Here is a 14,639-nt window from a genome sequence, read left to right as displayed (position 1 = left end):
GTAGTGCAAGTGCGATAGCGTACAGATCTCGAGGAAGATGCGAATGATTAGAATGCGTAGGACGGATAGCAAATCAAAAAGAAAAAGTCCGTTGAGAACACGATGGCTATTACGGCGGTGTAGGTGGTGGGGAGGGTCGTTGTATAGGAATCGAAGGGTCAAACATTCCGAGCAACGACAGCAAATCGGCTATCCCACGATGTGAGCAATCGGAAACAATGAATCAGAAACCGACGTACTTTTCTTCAGCGGTTTGCTCAAGAAGCCATTCATTCCTGAGCTCAGACATAGCTGCTTCGTCGACTCTTGACAGTCCGCACTCAAAGCAACAACTGGAGAAGCTCGTCAGCCATGCGGGTTGTATATTCGGATGAAAGCTTACTCGGCAATAAAACAGGTACTTTGCGCTTCCCCTCGAGTACGCGTATTCGTTTACAGGCTTCGACGCCGTCACATATTGGCATGTCTGTAGCCAGACGATGTCAGACAACGTAGCCCTGTAGGTGTGAAGGGTACGTACGGTGGTCGAACATCGCGATGCTGAAGTACCCAGGCTCGTGACGTTCCCATTCTGCAATCGCTTCTTCCCCATTGGACGTCGCGACTACATTGAGCTCATATCGCTCCAGCTGCTTCATCAGCAGTTTTTGTGCCACAGGATTGTCTGCATATTTATCGTCAGCGAGTCTGCCATATAACGACAGACTACACGTACCTTCCGCCACGAGCACATTGCCGAACAACGTCCGCTGCGCCAAAGCCTCCTCTTCGCGCAATTCGGAAGCATTGACCACAGGTTTGAACGGAAGCTTATCGAGGATGTTCTTCAGAGTTGCTAGCATCTGCAGGAGCTTGAACTGTCTCGGAGGCTTCGTCATTCGCACGATACCAGGCGGAGTCTCCATATCGTTCCTGAGCATCGGGGCCCCTGCAAGGTTATCGGTGGTGGGAGTGAAGAGGTGGATGATCTTCGTTTCTTGCATCGTCTGGTATGGCAGTGTCCGTACGAACCGCGCGAGGTTGTCCGCGCGCACTTCTGACTGATCATCCACGAGGATAAAGTCCAGCTGCTGAGAGACGAGCTCCGGATTGCGTAAGCGCCTTTCGACCTCATCAATAGATCCGACGGTGGTGACATCGAAGCCGTCTAGCATTGTTCGTAGCATAGAGAGTGTCGCGGAGGAAGCAGAGCTCACTAGCAGCCGCAGCGGCTGCAAGTGCATGACGGTTTTCTCGACCGCCGACTGCATTTGTCGCGACTCTTCTGACTCGAAGATCTTGACTGGGATGGTGAACCAGAACGTTGAACCGGCTCCGAGCTCAGACTGGACGCCGATCACTCCTCCCATCAACTTGACCAGTTGTCGCGAAATAGAGAGGCCTAAGCCAGTGCCGCCGAAGCGTCGGGTTGACGAGTTGTCAGCCTGCTGGAAGGGGACGAACAGCTGGTCGACATCGCTGTAAGGAAGGTTGAGCAGATACGCATTACACAAACGCCCATGGGACCCACCTCGGACCCAAGCCGATACCGGTATCCCTGCAGACCATGCGTTAGAGAATCATTAATGCGATTTCTGCACAACTTACTGTATTGAGAACTTCAGAGACACGTCTGTGGCAGTACGCGGGGCCGTAGTGTCAACCGAACACGCCACTTGCACGAAGCCAGTCGCGGTGAACTTGACGGCATTGCCGATCAGGTTCATGAGCACTTGACGAATACGCGCGTAGTCCGCTTTGACCCCTGGACCACAGAAGCATACATCAGACGAGCATACACCAAACTTAGGAGCTAGCACCCACAAGGTGGAACGCTGGGCTCGATGTCGAACGACAGATCGAGTTTCTTGGCAGCCATAGGAAGGAGCAACTCCATACAATCCGCCAACAAGTTCTCAACGGAGAACCCAGAGTATTCCAACTTCACGGCGTCGGCCTCGAGTTTGCTGTAATCGAGGATGGAGTCGATGATCTGGGAATAGTTAAGCGCAGACCTGGCCGAGACAATAGGATTGTCATACCTTCAACAAGAGCTCGCAAGACTGTTTGGCAGTTTGAACTACGAGTAAAAGATAAGTCCTGTGATCACATATGACGAGACGGCTGAGTCATACCGATCTCCCGCTGACCAGCATTGAGTTCGGTACCGCTGAGGATATCAAGCAAACCGTAGAAAGAACTGAAGGGCGTGCGCAACTCGTGGCTCATCGAAGCCAAGAAGTTGCTCTTGATCTGGATACGCGATCTGTGTTAGCACCACAACGTTCCCGATAGGCACCATCCACATCTACATACCTTCGTGGCCTTGAGGGCATCCTCACGGCTCTTCCTAGCTGCTTCAAGCGCGTCCCTCTGAGCCGAGATCATCTTTAAGTTTTCCTTCGTCCCCGCCTGCACTGAACGGAACAACAGAGCGTTCGAGATTCCTACACTCGCTTGTTGGCAGAGCAAGGTCAACATGGTAACGACGTTTGGAGCGAAGGCGTATTTCGAAGCCAGATAGACAACGCCGAACGTCTGCCCACGGTTGCTGAAGATCGGGATGCAGATAACAGACCGGTGGGGGCTTTGCTGCGCTTCCGTAGCGAAGCGGGGTTCAGACGCGATGTCTTCGTAGTAGACCCGCTCCTTCGAGTTCAAAGCTACAGATAACAAGAGGGCTCAGTCGAGGGAGAGGAAAGTCGAAACTAGCGGCTCACCATGTTGAATGATCATTCTCCGCAGCGGATCGGAAATGGAACGAATAGGCATCGGGTTCTCGTGGACCTTGCACGCTTCCGGAGGATTCATACTGGTGGCGACCGTGTAGTCTCCTGCCTCTCGTGCAATGACGACACATGTGCTCTGGCTGACGGAGATCTCGGTGGCGATCTCGGTCAACCTCTGGAGAGCCATCGAAAGGTTAATGTCCCCCGAGATCTCCTTGCTCCACTTGAGGATGGACGCGAGGTCGGCTGCCGTCAACGTGGAGATCTGCTCTTCCTCGGAGGCATCCAGACTCGTTCGTTCGAACGGTCCTTGTAGCGTGGGCTGCGCAGAAATGACGACGCTGTCCGTCTGCACGGCGACATCTGCGGAAAAGATGTGTCGCTTGAGGGGTACAGGCTGAGCGCGCGTCTCGAGGAGTGAAGAGAGGTAGGTGCTGCATGCATACGTAAGTCAGACATGAGAAAACTCGGGCCATAGCATTCGGGAAGCTTACACGAGGCCCCTCGCCCCCCATTGAGCTTGCCTAGCGATGCCGCGACGCTGCAGCTCGCTTCCGAGACCCTCCACACCACATCGCACGAAATGGCTCCCTTGCTTTACTAGGTGTCAGATGCACGCCCCACATCGAACGTGAATGTTACGTACCAGGAACAGTCCCAGCCCGCCCTCGAGCAACCAATCGTTGTTCACGGCAAGCTTGACCGCAACATCGTATAACTTGAACGCGTCGGGATTGTTGGTCAACGAAGCCATCTCCGCATCGACGAGGGCTACCCAAGTGCTCGTGTTAACCGGGCTCGGCGACAGCCACTTCCGAATGTACGACTGATTGGTCTCAATCTGCTTGATGTAGCGAGTGCGTTCTTCCGGGGTGACCGTTCCTCGCCGCACGCAGTCGATCAGCGCGAGACAGTGAAAAAAGAGGGAATAGCGGGTATGTCGATGGCTGCGATCAGAGGCGCACGTTCACCGGTGGCCAGACATGAGAGGCAGACCAGGTACTCACTTCGGGTTGGTATCGCGTGTCTCGTACACGTTGAATCCCAATTTTGCCGCTTCCTCGACGAAACCAAGGCAATACAAGCCAACGAGCTTGAACGAGTTGTACCAGTTCATCGCGGTTCGCAGTTGCTCTACGGACTCCAATTGAACCAGGTACTCAGCCTCGATGAACCCCTCCGTGTCGAACGCCGTCTCCGGAGCACCAGCGACGGTGTAGCCGCCGATGGCGCGGATGCAATTCAAGGTGCCCTGAGCCAGGATGGACATGTCGCCGCTAGGCGTCCACAATGTGATGTCGGACACCGCTTCTTCAGCCCCGATGACGAGCTCGCTCACTACCGGACGGTCAGCCCGCAAGAAAGTACTGATTGGTGGGACTTACGATGGTCGCATATATACAGCCTCGTCACGATGAGGTGTGCAGTAGCGAAGCCCGTGTATATCCTATCGCCTGCGCTCTGGCCATATTTGATCGCTTGCTCCAGCCGCGGGACGTTCGCGCGGATATGCACATTGTCGAAGCCGGAGACCATGATGGAGAACAAGAGCAAAGCGCGGCTACGACCCGCACCCCATTTAAGCTCAGTAAGTGGCGCAACCGAACAAGTACGGCCCGAGCTCACTCACCACTTCTCGAAGTTCGTTCCGTAAGTGTCCGCGATACGCAAGGCCAGCTTGCCGAGGTCGGCGGAGAATCGGAATAGCTCGCGTCGTTCTGCGGCGGCTTAAGAGTAAGAGTAAACGACGATTGATCAGGACTTGAAGGGGGCACATCGTGGGGATGACGTGGCGCACCTCCTAGGGCCCAAAAGAAGCCGAGGGCAGTACCCGGACACATCCCAGCCCTGTCCCCCACTATAAGGCTCCACAATCCAGTCTAAAACGTGGATAAGCTTACCGCAACGCGAGCTGAATTGTCTAAGGAAATTCGCCCGTCAGAACGATTGATGGCGGCCACAGTAGGCGGGATACTACTCACCGTCAGTCCGATAATGTCCGCGAAACCTTCCCCCTTGCTCCAGTAAGCGTTCGTGCCTACGTAAGACGCGCATCAAATCGTGGAGACATCGGGCGCGCTGGACCGACGTACCGGCGTCGTTGAGTAGAGCTATAGCCAAATCCGTGCGGCTGTCGCGCGCGCGGGGTATGGCGAGGATGTCATCGAACCCTACCGCGAGAATCTCATTCTTCACTTGCTCGAACATGATGTCGGCTTCTCGGCGTGTGGGAGCCGCGTTCACTTCGACGCCCAGGAGGTGTAGACCGAGCGTGTTGTCATTCAACGCCGCTGTGTAGTTACCCCGCATCCAGTGATTACGTGACCGGAGGCGGAGCAGCCGCGCCTTCTCCTCTGGCTGCTCGCAGTGCTGTAGGCACTCCTGTATAAAATTGTCGGACAAGGTGAACTCCGCCTTCCAGGTGTAGAGCCTATCGTGTGTGATAAGCCTCGGAGGTCTGGAGAATCAGGGTGGACCACGTACTCCGCCAGACGCATGTACAAAGAAGCTGTTCGTACTGGATCAGTCTTCCACGGATCATCGTCAAGGAGCGAACGAGCGTTCATGTATGATTGGAGCGCAAGCTAGGGAACCTTCATCATCAGCTATCGTTCACAAGTCAAAGTGAAACTGCAAACCTCATGTGCGCCTCGCGCTCTGGCAGAGTCTCCGGCTTCAATAGACATCTCAAGAAGCTCGTCACGCTTAGAGTACTCCCGAAGCAGGGGTAGACACCTGGATTGGATTATGAACTCCTCGTCCTGGAGACTAAAGCACAAGATGATAAACTCACCGCTTGGCATGCTCGGTGATACGATAAATATCCGGTGTCGCATCGTGCAACATCATGAGAATGATCTAGCGCAACACGACAAGGATCAGCCACAGCACACCACACCAGACACTACCGCACACACCCTGAACGACATCTTCGCGATGACCTCCTCCGACTGCGCCTCCGCCTCGACCTGCGCCGCCTGGCGGTACCGGTCGTGCGAGAAGCTGCACATGTCGCGGGCGCGCTGGATGAGCCAGCCCTCGGTGATGGCGGTCTGCAGGCCGCGGATGGACCGCCGGGTCGAGCTCGTCTCCTTCTCCCTCTCCTTGATCTCCTTCACCGCCTTCGTCACGTTCCACAGGTCGCCCCTCTGCTCGTCCTCGGTGCTGCTCCCGCTGCTCTCGCCCGAGTCGTCCCAGTCCATGAGCAGCGCGACCTCGGCCACCTTGAACCTGCCGCCACATCGCATGAGCCTCGATCGCAAACCATCCACACAGGCGCCGATCGCTCACGTTGGTCCGAAGAACGACGCCCAGATGACAAACTTGCGCGCGTCCTCTGGCAGCTCCCGCAGGTGGCTGATCAGGAAGTTCAGGTCTCCTGGGGCAGCGGACTTGAACTTCTTGTCGAACAGCGTCTTCTCGATCTTGCCAATGTCGAACCTGTTCCCCGTGCTCAGCACCCTCCAGCACGCCTGCTAGTGGGGACACTTACTGCCAGTTGTTCTTGTCCCAGTCATACCATATCTACAACGGCACCACACGTGTCAATCGAGGAGCAGAATACCGAATAGCGGCGTGGGAAACGCACCAGACTCTGACGATGCAGTGTGGTAAGGATGTTCCTGGCGGAGAACGGGTTGCCTTCGGAGGAGGAATGCACAATGCGTGCCAGATGGGAGACGTCTTCCTTTGATCGGTGTAGTGTGCGAGCGATGAGTGTAGATACAGCGGGATAACCTAGGGGCTCCAGATTGATCCAGGTAGTCGACTTCGTGGAGAAGGTGTGTCGGATCCGGTCAAACTTCTCTCTGTGCGAACAGACTTTCAACAAGTGCGAACGGCCATCCACAGGTCTATGAACTCACGGCTTGTCCGACCGTACGGTGCCAAAGATCAACTGTTGTGGTTATGTGAGCACTGCGTGAGCGATGACTTCTTAGAGATTAACACGTACCAGCCTTGTCCGAGAGTTCACCAAAGCACTGATGAGCTCCAGGGAGCTGAAGGCGCATGTCAGACGGCGAGGTGCAAGGGCACACGGCTACTCACGAATCTGGGGCTTCATGCAGATCGTCCAAGAACAGCGCCAACAGCCGCGTCTCCGAAAGCACCGAAAACACGGTCTCAACCAGCGACTGGAAGCGAGCAGGAAGCTCGTGCGCCTCCGAGGCCTCTTGCGTGGGCTCGATCGAGATGTTGAAGAGCGAGAAAATCGTCTTCAGCTCGGGGGCGCCTTCGTACAAAAGGGGAACGTTCTGCATCTGCGGCCCTAGCCGTCGTTTGAGGTCGGTGACGAAGCGGTGAAGATCCGAGTGGAAGACGATGAGCTGCCTGAGGACATGCGACAGGCACGCGAGCTGTATAGACCATGGTCATTTCATGCGCATGTCAACCACGGACTTCAGTAGACTCACCAGCGATGCGAACGGACCCGGCTCGACTTCTGAGAACTTGGCCTGTCCCCACAGCCCATGTGCTAGAAACGACATCATTAGACGCTCAGCCGGGGGCTGAAGAAATTCGGACGCACATCTCCATTTCGCTTGCTGCGCCAAGATCAGCGAGCTCTTGCCGGCGCTACAACCCACGGGTCAGTCCCCACCCAGCGGTCCCCAGTGCCAACCACGACTCACCCAGCTGGACCCACAATGATGGCCGCATGCGTCCTCGCCCGTCCCTGGGACGGCGCCAACGCGACCCTCCGCAGCCCGTCGCTCGTCGGGATCGTCGACCCAGACGTCACCGTGCCCGACCCCGGCGCCCCCGGCAACTCGATCGACGACACCTTGGACTGGGGCGAGTCCGGGGACATGTTCATGTGGCCGGACGCCTCGCTCTTGGACGACTGCGAGTCGCTCGGGTCCTCGGGGCTGCCCGTCGAGCCGTTCGAGCTGACGACGAACGACCCGCGCGAGGTCGCGAGCTGGCGCGAGTAGCTCGTGGACGTGTGCCGGATGATGTTCCGGATCGTCTCGAGCTCCTTGTCGCGGCCGAACAGGGGGCTGGGCATCGTGAACTCCAAGCACCGGTCCTGCATGGCGATGTCGAAGTAGGGGATGAGCTCCGCCGGCTCGTCCGAGGAGAGGGCGACCGCAGCGAGGAGCCGCCTCTGGCACTCGAGGAGGTCCTGCTTTAGCCCGTACGCACTCTGATACCGTGCATCCGGCGATTTGGACAGCAGCTTCTCGATGATCATCGCGAGGACCTGCGGAATGTCACGGCGGACTTCATGGACTGGCATCGGCCGCTTCTGCACCACTGCATGCAACAGCTCCAAAGGCCCGCCCTCAAAGGGCATCGTCCCCCGACCTACCAACAATGTCCAGAACATAATCCCAAGGGAGTACAAGTCTGTCCGGTGGTCCTCCGCCAGGTTCTCCATACTCCCCGTCTGCTCCGGCGCAAAATAGCACAGTGCCTCCTTCACCTTGAGCTTCTGCACCTCCTCGAATGCATCCGCCTTCAGCACGAACTCCGAGGGCACGCCAAACTGCTCCAGCGAAACTGCGCGGTTTCCGAAATGGACGACCCGCACCAAACCGCTGTGGTGATTCAGGTGAAAAGCGTTGGCGCGCACCTCTCGGTGGATGAGCCCGTGCCGGTGCATCATCTCTAAACAATGCGTCGCCTGAATCGCAAACTCCAGGAACGTCGCCAGGTCCATGATCTCTATGGCCTCCATCTCTTCCATGATGTATGGCTCCTCGACTCCAGACATGTAGATATCGCGATGTGTTGACGCCGGGCGGGCGCGTGAGATGTCACCGAGGAGCAGGCTGTTCACCTTCGCAGGTGGGAAGTAGCGGCCGAGGATGTTGAGGCCGGGGTGGAAGAGGAGGAGAACAACACAGTCTCCGTTCGTCTTGGGTATCGTGAAGAAGTCGATCATTCGTAACGTCGTACTTGACGACTCGGGATAGGCGGCCATTTTCTCGAGGCTACAAGTAGCACATAGTCAGCAAACTATCGCGATATTGGGCGCTCTTGCGCTGCAAATGAAGGCCAGGGCTGCATGGTATCCGACGCGACGATCCCCGTACTCCAGTGGAGCCCCGAGCGTGATAGCAAGGAGTACTCACATATGGGCCTCGCGCTCGAGCAGCATAGACGCGTTCGAGTGTGCGGGCACAATCTTGGCGAGGACGCTGGTGCCGTCCTGCAGATTTGTGCCCTCCGCGAGGAGGGTCATGCTGCCCGTGTCCTCCCATGGTACAGCCTATGATCGGATGCGGATGCGCGGAAGGAGACAGTCAGCGGCTTGGAGGAGTGCGCAGGACGCGGCGGGAGACGGACCTTCTCGAAAGTGTATCCAGGGACAGATAGGATGCCATCTCTGAAGTAAAGCGTAGGAAGAGCCGGTTGCGCGTATTTGCGGCGCATGGTAGGGCAGAGGACCCAAGGTAGGGGAGGCGGCGCGGGCTAGAGGTGGAGGGTGCGGGGGTGAGAGGGGATGAGAGGCTGCCGTAGGGCAGGAGGAGGAGAGGCGGAGAGTCTGGGAGAGATGGCAAGTGGAAGGAGAGTCAGTAGTACTTGGTGTTTCCGAAGGAGGGCTATCGAACCGGGCCTTGTGGTGGCTCTCGTTGGCTCTCCGTCGCTGTTCTGCTCCCCTGCCCCGCGGCCCAGGCCCCCGTTCTGATGGGTCAGCGCTACTGGGGGTCAGCCGTTGACGTCACTCCCCCGCGCTCTCCCATTTCCCTCTTTGGCCACCCACCCATCTCTCATCGGCACAGCTATATCCCTCTCTTCATACAGCCGCCACACCAGCGTAAGTATGTCCCGCTGAACGTCTACCCTTCCTGCGCGTCTACTCCCTCAGGCACAACGACAGACATTGTAGCGTGACAGTAAGTCAGATAATCTGCCCTCAATGTATTATCAAAGAACTTCCGAGCAACGTCAATACTGCTCTTCGCGTTGACAAGCTGCACTACGACTGTGATGTGCTCACGTACTCCCCACGGCATTCCAAAACGCGGATCTGTAGGCCCAAATCAAACAACCGCACGTCAGGACAGCATTACGCGGATCACCCTTCTAACCACGGGGGCGTCCATATAACCAAACACCCTCGGCACGACAACCATACCTGGTCTCGCGCGATTATACCGAAGACTCCCATTCGCGCGAAATAATGCACCCAATTGAAGTACAGCTTGGCTCGATGCATCGCCATGAATATCATCCGTTTGACTAGGAGAGAGGTGGTGCGGCAGGACACTATGGTTACAAGAGACAGTATTCTACGACAGAGACAGCGAGAAAAGAAGTGCGAGAGCAGCGCGAGCCCGCAGCTCGGCGAATTACGACGTCACTGAAGATATCATTAGCTACGAACACACCGAGCACACGGCACATCAACACTCACTGTAGCTGGCGGGATCGATGTGATCCGGAAGCTCAGGTACGGCGACCTCGAAGCGGGACTGGATAGCCGCCATCACCTGCTGGTCACTTTCCGAGGATACGAAGGTGATGGCAAGGCCCTTTGTGCCGAAACGGCCGGCACGCCTGCGAAGAGACTTTCAATGTTGTCCCGGTCATAGTGTGCCTGGAAGAACTCACCCGACACGATGCAGGTAGCTGTCGGCGTCAGGAGGGCAGTCGTAGTTGATGACAATATTCACACGCTCGACATCGATGCCACGACCAAATATATCGGTCGCGACAAGGATACGCTTCTCAAACGCCTTGAAGGCAGTGTATCGTGAGATACTGGAGGCAACGATGAGCACGCTGTACTGGCAAAAAGACCAAGTCACGTACCGCTCTTCCTGAGCGAGGCCGGAGTGAATCGCGATACTGGGGAAATTGCATGATACAAGGAGCTTGTCGAGTTCGATTGCACGCGCAACAGACTTGACGAAGATCACGACCTACATATATGGCGTTAAGCGGGATTCCGACAAGGGGCGCACGACAGTACTCGCCTGATTGAAGTCAAGAGTGTCAAGAAGCTCGTTCAGCTTCCGATTCTTGGCCACCTCCTCCAGCTTCACGTAGTGCTGCTGGAGACCGTGGAGCGTAAGCTTGGTCTCGTCATCGACGAAGATTTCGAGAGGCTGCAAAGACAACGTTAGCCTGATTGTTACATTCAAAGACAACAGTCACCTACATGATCCATGAACTTTTTGCAAGTGATACGGATCTCCTTGGCCAGGGTAGCGGAGAACATCATGACTTGCTTGTGTAGCGGCGTCGCCCGGAAGATCTCCTGGACATCGCGACGCATGTCTGGAGGATGGCGGTAGTTACGGTGAGATGACGTTGTATGTAAAACGAAGCAAAGAAAGGAACTGAGAACGGAAGGCGGCCGCGGCAAATTTCAGACAGGAGACAATGCTGTAGTTTGGCGGTTGCCCCTCGGAAGTTGCGTAACGTGTTGGCCCGACGTCAACGAAAGACGATCGCAGCCTTGACCGTCGAGACCGTCGATGCTTCATCCGCTTCTCCTGTCCACGTGTTCCCCACTCGCAACAACACCCACAAAATCCACGACTCCGCCGAAACCAAGGCCCAGATCGTCGCAGGAGGTCGCTAGGCACTGGCGTGCCGCATCACGAGACAGCCAGACGCGAAGTGAGGAAGTCCGACAAGGCCGATGCCGCGAGGACAACAAACGATGCACGAAGGATTATGGGGGGCCGAAATTCGCATGAGACTAACCAAGCTGTTCGAGCATTTTGTCGCACTCGTCCAGTATGAAGTGCTTGATCTTCGAGGCGTCGAGGACCTTGTCTCTAACGAGGGCGTTCAGGCGGCCGGGGGTGGCGACCACGATATGCGGGCACTTGCTCTTATCGCGGAGCAGGTCGGCATCCTTCACCACAGGCGTGCCACCGAAGAACGTGTTAACACGGACATCGGGCATGTACTTCGCGAAACGCGAGTACTCGTTCCTGATCTGGAATGCGAGCTCGCGAGTGTGGCACAGGACAATGACCGACACCTCGCCGTTGACCGGCTCGAGCTGCTGCAGAGTCGCGAGGACGAACACCGCCGTCTTTCCATGACCAGACTTGGCCTGGCACAGCACGTCCATTCCCAGGACTGCCTGGGGAATACACTCCTGCTGCACTGTTCACGGGAGTGGCGTTAATCAGCATGCGCTAAGACGCCGTAGATGTTGCACAAACCTTCAGAGGGATGCTCGAAACCCAGATCACTGATTGCACGCAGCAGCTCAGGCTTCAACAGGAAATCCCTACGCGTCATTGCCAAGTGGCACGCGTCAATAAAGCGTTCTGGAGACGTCCTAAGCGAGATATCACAAACCTGAATCCTGTTGAGTGAATGCCCGAGAAGTTTTTCTTATCTTTCTCCCCATCGCCGTCAGCCGCAGGAGCTGCGACTGCGCTACCATTGCCGGCCGCCGCTGGGGGCCCGTTGGTGACCACGTCGTGCTCGTCCTCGTAGTCGATGAGTTCTTCGTTGTCGTGGGCGCTCATTGTCGTTGTTGGGCAAGAAAAGAAAGAAGCTAGGATAGGATTAGGAGGAGAGCAGGAGGTGGACAGCAGGGAAGATGGCGGTGGGAGGGAGAAAAAGGGCGACGCGCGACTCGACGCGTGGCGCCAAAGCGCCTTGTCCAGTGCACGGACCCCGGTCACGCCCCTCGCCGCCCCGAGCGCCGTCCTGAACTCCTCCATTGAATAGATCCCCTCTGCCAATCCCGGTTCAGCATTAATATAAAGCCTTCGTCGATACACGCCAGCCTCGTGTTGTGCTCTATGCCGCCACCACACGCTTGTCCAATGGACGACCTTGTGCACGTAGAACCGGCAGCACTGTCGCGCCCTTTCAGGCTGCCGAATCCTTATTTGTAATTGCAAGTTAATATCGGCATGATTGTGGACGTCGGACGGACGGCCAACATACGGCCGACCCTTTCCCCTGGAGGCGCGGACTTGCGGTTTTCACTGTGTTCGCTCCTTGTTCCTTCTCGTTCATGAAACGCACGCACATTGAGGCAGCCGCAGTTTAGAGGATCGGACCTGCCTTTATATACCTAGACGTGTCGTTGCGACGTCCTTACCAGAGTCCTCGCCATGCCTCAGACGAGTTATCCCTTCTGGTGAGTTGGTCGTCACTGCGAGCCAGCTAGCCTCATGCTGAGTTGCGCTCGACGACCCAGGCTCGGCGGTATGTCCCGGCTTTCTGTTCACTGTCTAGGGAGTTAATAGGAAACGCGTTGTCGGCTGTGGAACGTAGGTGTCGGAGCGACAAGTGAGTACCCTATTCCTTTCGCTGTCAAGTATCCAACTGAGCGATGCACTCGCGTTCCCAGTGGCTGCGTGCTGCACACATCCACTGGACCTTACGAAAGTGTGAGCGGCAGCACTCTGCCGGAAGCGTGACCGATTCCTTAGCTGAATGCGTGGACAGTCGGATGCAGACTATGCAGCCGAGTGCTGCTCACCCATCAACACTCTCCATTTTACGGATGACCGTCGCAGAGACTGGCTTCAAGAGCCTTTACACTGGACTTTCCGCGTCTCTTATGCGACAAATGTCCTACTCCCTTGTCCGCCTCGGTGCCTACGAGAAGATGAAGGTGCACTTGTCGAGAGATGGGCCAGCCCCTGCCAGTCATCTCTTCTTGGCAGCGATGATAGCCGGCGGCCTGGGGGGTATCGCTGGGAACCCGGCCGGTAAGTGTCATGCTACGCATGTGTTTGTCTTTACTAACCGAAGGCTATCACAAGACATTCTCCTTGTTAGGATGACGAGTGACTCCGTAAGACCAGCGGAGGAGAGGTATAATTACCGCAATGCCGTCGCCGGCCTTGTACGACTCGTTAGAGAGGAGGGAGTACACGCTTTGGGCCGTGGTATGGGCACCAATTTGGTACGAACCTGCCGACACGCTCCGTCCTATCTGCGTTCTTATTCAAGGAACAGACACGTGCGATCCTCATGAACGTGAGTTTAAGATGAAGCAGACACCGATTGCCCTCATGGCTCTCACCGGGGCTTCCTAGGGTTCTCAGGTTGGATCGTAAGTCGATATCCATCCTTGCTATAACGACAAGAATTACATTGTCGCCGTGATCCAGATATGACCTTTTCAAGCAACTGCTTTTAAGGAACAGGCTGCCTATCGTTGATTACCAGATGAAGGATGGCCTGTTCCTCCATTCGGTTGCTAGCGTACTGGCCGGGACCGTTGCAACCAGTGAGTGAACGGCACACGATGAAAGGCCTGAGCTAACTTATTGTGTATCGTAGCCATAACGGCCCCGGCAGATGTTCTGAGATCCCGATTGATGGCTGCAGTACGTCTACCTTTCGACGGCATCCCCTGAGCTTAGCTAACTTCGGTTCGCAGCATGGCAAGACAAGTCCAGTGCAAGTCTTGACTACAGCGCTCAGGAATGAAGGGCCACGCTTCTTATTCAAGGGTTGGACTCCCGCATTCATCCGTCTGGGGCCCAACACAGTGTTGATGTTCGTATTCTTCGAGGTGAGGCATATTGACACGTCGAATGCTCGCTCTGCTCTTACTGTGGTGATCAATAGCAATTAAAGAAAGGATGGCGAACCATGTTCCCCGCAGACTACGTCTTGTAGCGCCTTCAGAAGCATCCATTATCATTATTCGTGTCCCGAAGGTAGAGGTAGTCGTTCGTTCGCTCGTACGGTAGACTAGATGGAACATAGAGCCCCAGCTACCTAGACCTAGAGCACTCCTGCATTGCCCTTAGTAATATCAGATCCATGTATATGCTAGAGCGATATGTATATCCGCGCACTCCATACCTTGGCTAATGACCACATTTGTTCGGTGTCACAGAGCCTCAGTTGTTGCAAGCTTTGGGCCATGCTCAGGTCGCGCCCCATGCATGTGACCCACACTGTACTGCGCGAGCGCGTTTTTCCAAAACGAAATCCTCCACCGCGACGCTGCAAGACGCCCCTGCAGACTTCCTGCCTGGC

The 14,639-nt window shown here is 56.1% G+C and overlaps 3 protein-coding genes across 3 annotated transcripts; 1 reads left to right on the top strand and 2 right to left on the bottom strand.

Annotated features, from left to right (window-relative positions):
• Nucleotides 1-109: 109 nt before the first annotated feature.
• On the bottom strand, nucleotides 110-9,089 carry DICSQDRAFT_172975 (histidine kinase; the record flags this gene model as incomplete). Its single annotated transcript, XM_007368761.1, has 36 exons — nucleotides 110-189; nucleotides 240-332; nucleotides 383-466; nucleotides 521-664; nucleotides 716-1,458; nucleotides 1,511-1,537; nucleotides 1,588-1,744; nucleotides 1,804-1,972; nucleotides 2,022-2,059; nucleotides 2,115-2,232; nucleotides 2,296-2,642; nucleotides 2,700-3,142; nucleotides 3,203-3,303; nucleotides 3,355-3,655; nucleotides 3,716-4,046; nucleotides 4,094-4,269; nucleotides 4,339-4,426; nucleotides 4,507-4,556; nucleotides 4,610-4,629; nucleotides 4,691-4,746; nucleotides 4,802-5,139; nucleotides 5,193-5,293; nucleotides 5,348-5,444; nucleotides 5,503-5,567; nucleotides 5,627-5,939; nucleotides 6,000-6,149; nucleotides 6,202-6,233; nucleotides 6,298-6,517; nucleotides 6,575-6,606; nucleotides 6,664-6,709; nucleotides 6,759-7,066; nucleotides 7,124-7,185; nucleotides 7,240-7,286; nucleotides 7,343-8,647; nucleotides 8,789-8,925; nucleotides 9,003-9,089. 36 exons carry the CDS (start codon nucleotides 9,087-9,089, stop codon nucleotides 110-112), a joined length of 6,906 nt encoding a protein of 2,301 aa, XP_007368823.1.
• A 776-nt stretch (nucleotides 9,090-9,865) lies between these two features.
• On the bottom strand, nucleotides 9,866-12,254 carry DICSQDRAFT_139394 (P-loop containing nucleoside triphosphate hydrolase protein). The gene is made up of 9 exons (XM_007368760.1): nucleotides 11,982-12,254; nucleotides 11,843-11,910; nucleotides 11,373-11,783; nucleotides 10,822-10,940; nucleotides 10,637-10,768; nucleotides 10,473-10,582; nucleotides 10,272-10,421; nucleotides 10,075-10,217; nucleotides 9,866-10,020 (listed from the first exon to the last, which is right to left on the bottom strand). Exons 1-9 carry the CDS (start codon nucleotides 12,152-12,154, stop codon nucleotides 10,010-10,012), a joined length of 1,317 nt encoding a protein of 438 aa, XP_007368822.1. The 5' UTR covers nucleotides 12,155-12,254; the 3' UTR covers nucleotides 9,866-10,009.
• A 367-nt stretch (nucleotides 12,255-12,621) lies between these two features.
• DICSQDRAFT_90683 (mitochondrial carrier) lies at nucleotides 12,622-14,484 on the top strand. Its single transcript, XM_007368759.1, has 12 exons — nucleotides 12,622-12,777; nucleotides 12,838-12,845; nucleotides 12,915-12,929; nucleotides 12,991-13,030; nucleotides 13,089-13,354; nucleotides 13,409-13,551; nucleotides 13,605-13,625; nucleotides 13,685-13,701; nucleotides 13,760-13,878; nucleotides 13,932-13,978; nucleotides 14,032-14,166; nucleotides 14,223-14,484. Exons 1-12 carry the CDS (start codon nucleotides 12,752-12,754, stop codon nucleotides 14,271-14,273), a joined length of 888 nt encoding a protein of 295 aa, XP_007368821.1. The 5' UTR covers nucleotides 12,622-12,751; the 3' UTR covers nucleotides 14,274-14,484.
• Nucleotides 14,485-14,639: the final 155 nt, after the last annotated feature.

The sequence above is a fragment of the Dichomitus squalens genome, assembly GCF_000275845.1.
Source record: "Dichomitus squalens LYAD-421 SS1 unplaced genomic scaffold DICSQscaffold_39, whole genome shotgun sequence".
Classification (NCBI taxonomy): Eukaryota; Fungi; Basidiomycota; class Agaricomycetes; order Polyporales; family Polyporaceae; genus Dichomitus; species Dichomitus squalens.
This window is presented reverse-complemented; position numbering and strand designations above follow the sequence as displayed.

What these genes read in the sequence shown, in the direction of transcription:
- DICSQDRAFT_139394 (XM_007368760.1), bottom strand. Translation starts at nt 12,154, where the DNA reads ATGAGCGCCCACGACAACGAAGAACTCATCGACTACGAGGACGAGCAC. An exon ending in ACACTCTTGACTTCAATCAG is followed by an intron (nt 10,583 to 10,636) that starts GCGAGTACTGTC and finishes CCATATATGTAG; the next exon opens with GTCGTGATCTTCGTCAAGTC. An exon ending in GGCCTCGCTCAGGAAGAGCG is followed by an intron (nt 10,422 to 10,472) that starts GTACGTGACTTG and finishes CGTTGCCTCCAG; the next exon opens with TATCTCACGATACACTGCCT.
- DICSQDRAFT_90683 (XM_007368759.1), top strand. Translation starts at nt 12,752, where the DNA reads ATGCCTCAGACGAGTTATCCCTTCTG. An exon ending in CCACTGGACCTTACGAAAGT is followed by an intron (nt 13,031 to 13,088) that starts GTGAGCGGCAGC and finishes ATGCGTGGACAG; the next exon opens with TCGGATGCAGACTATGCAGC. An exon ending in GATCCCGATTGATGGCTGCA is followed by an intron (nt 13,979 to 14,031) that starts GTACGTCTACCT and finishes TTCGGTTCGCAG; the next exon opens with CATGGCAAGACAAGTCCAGT.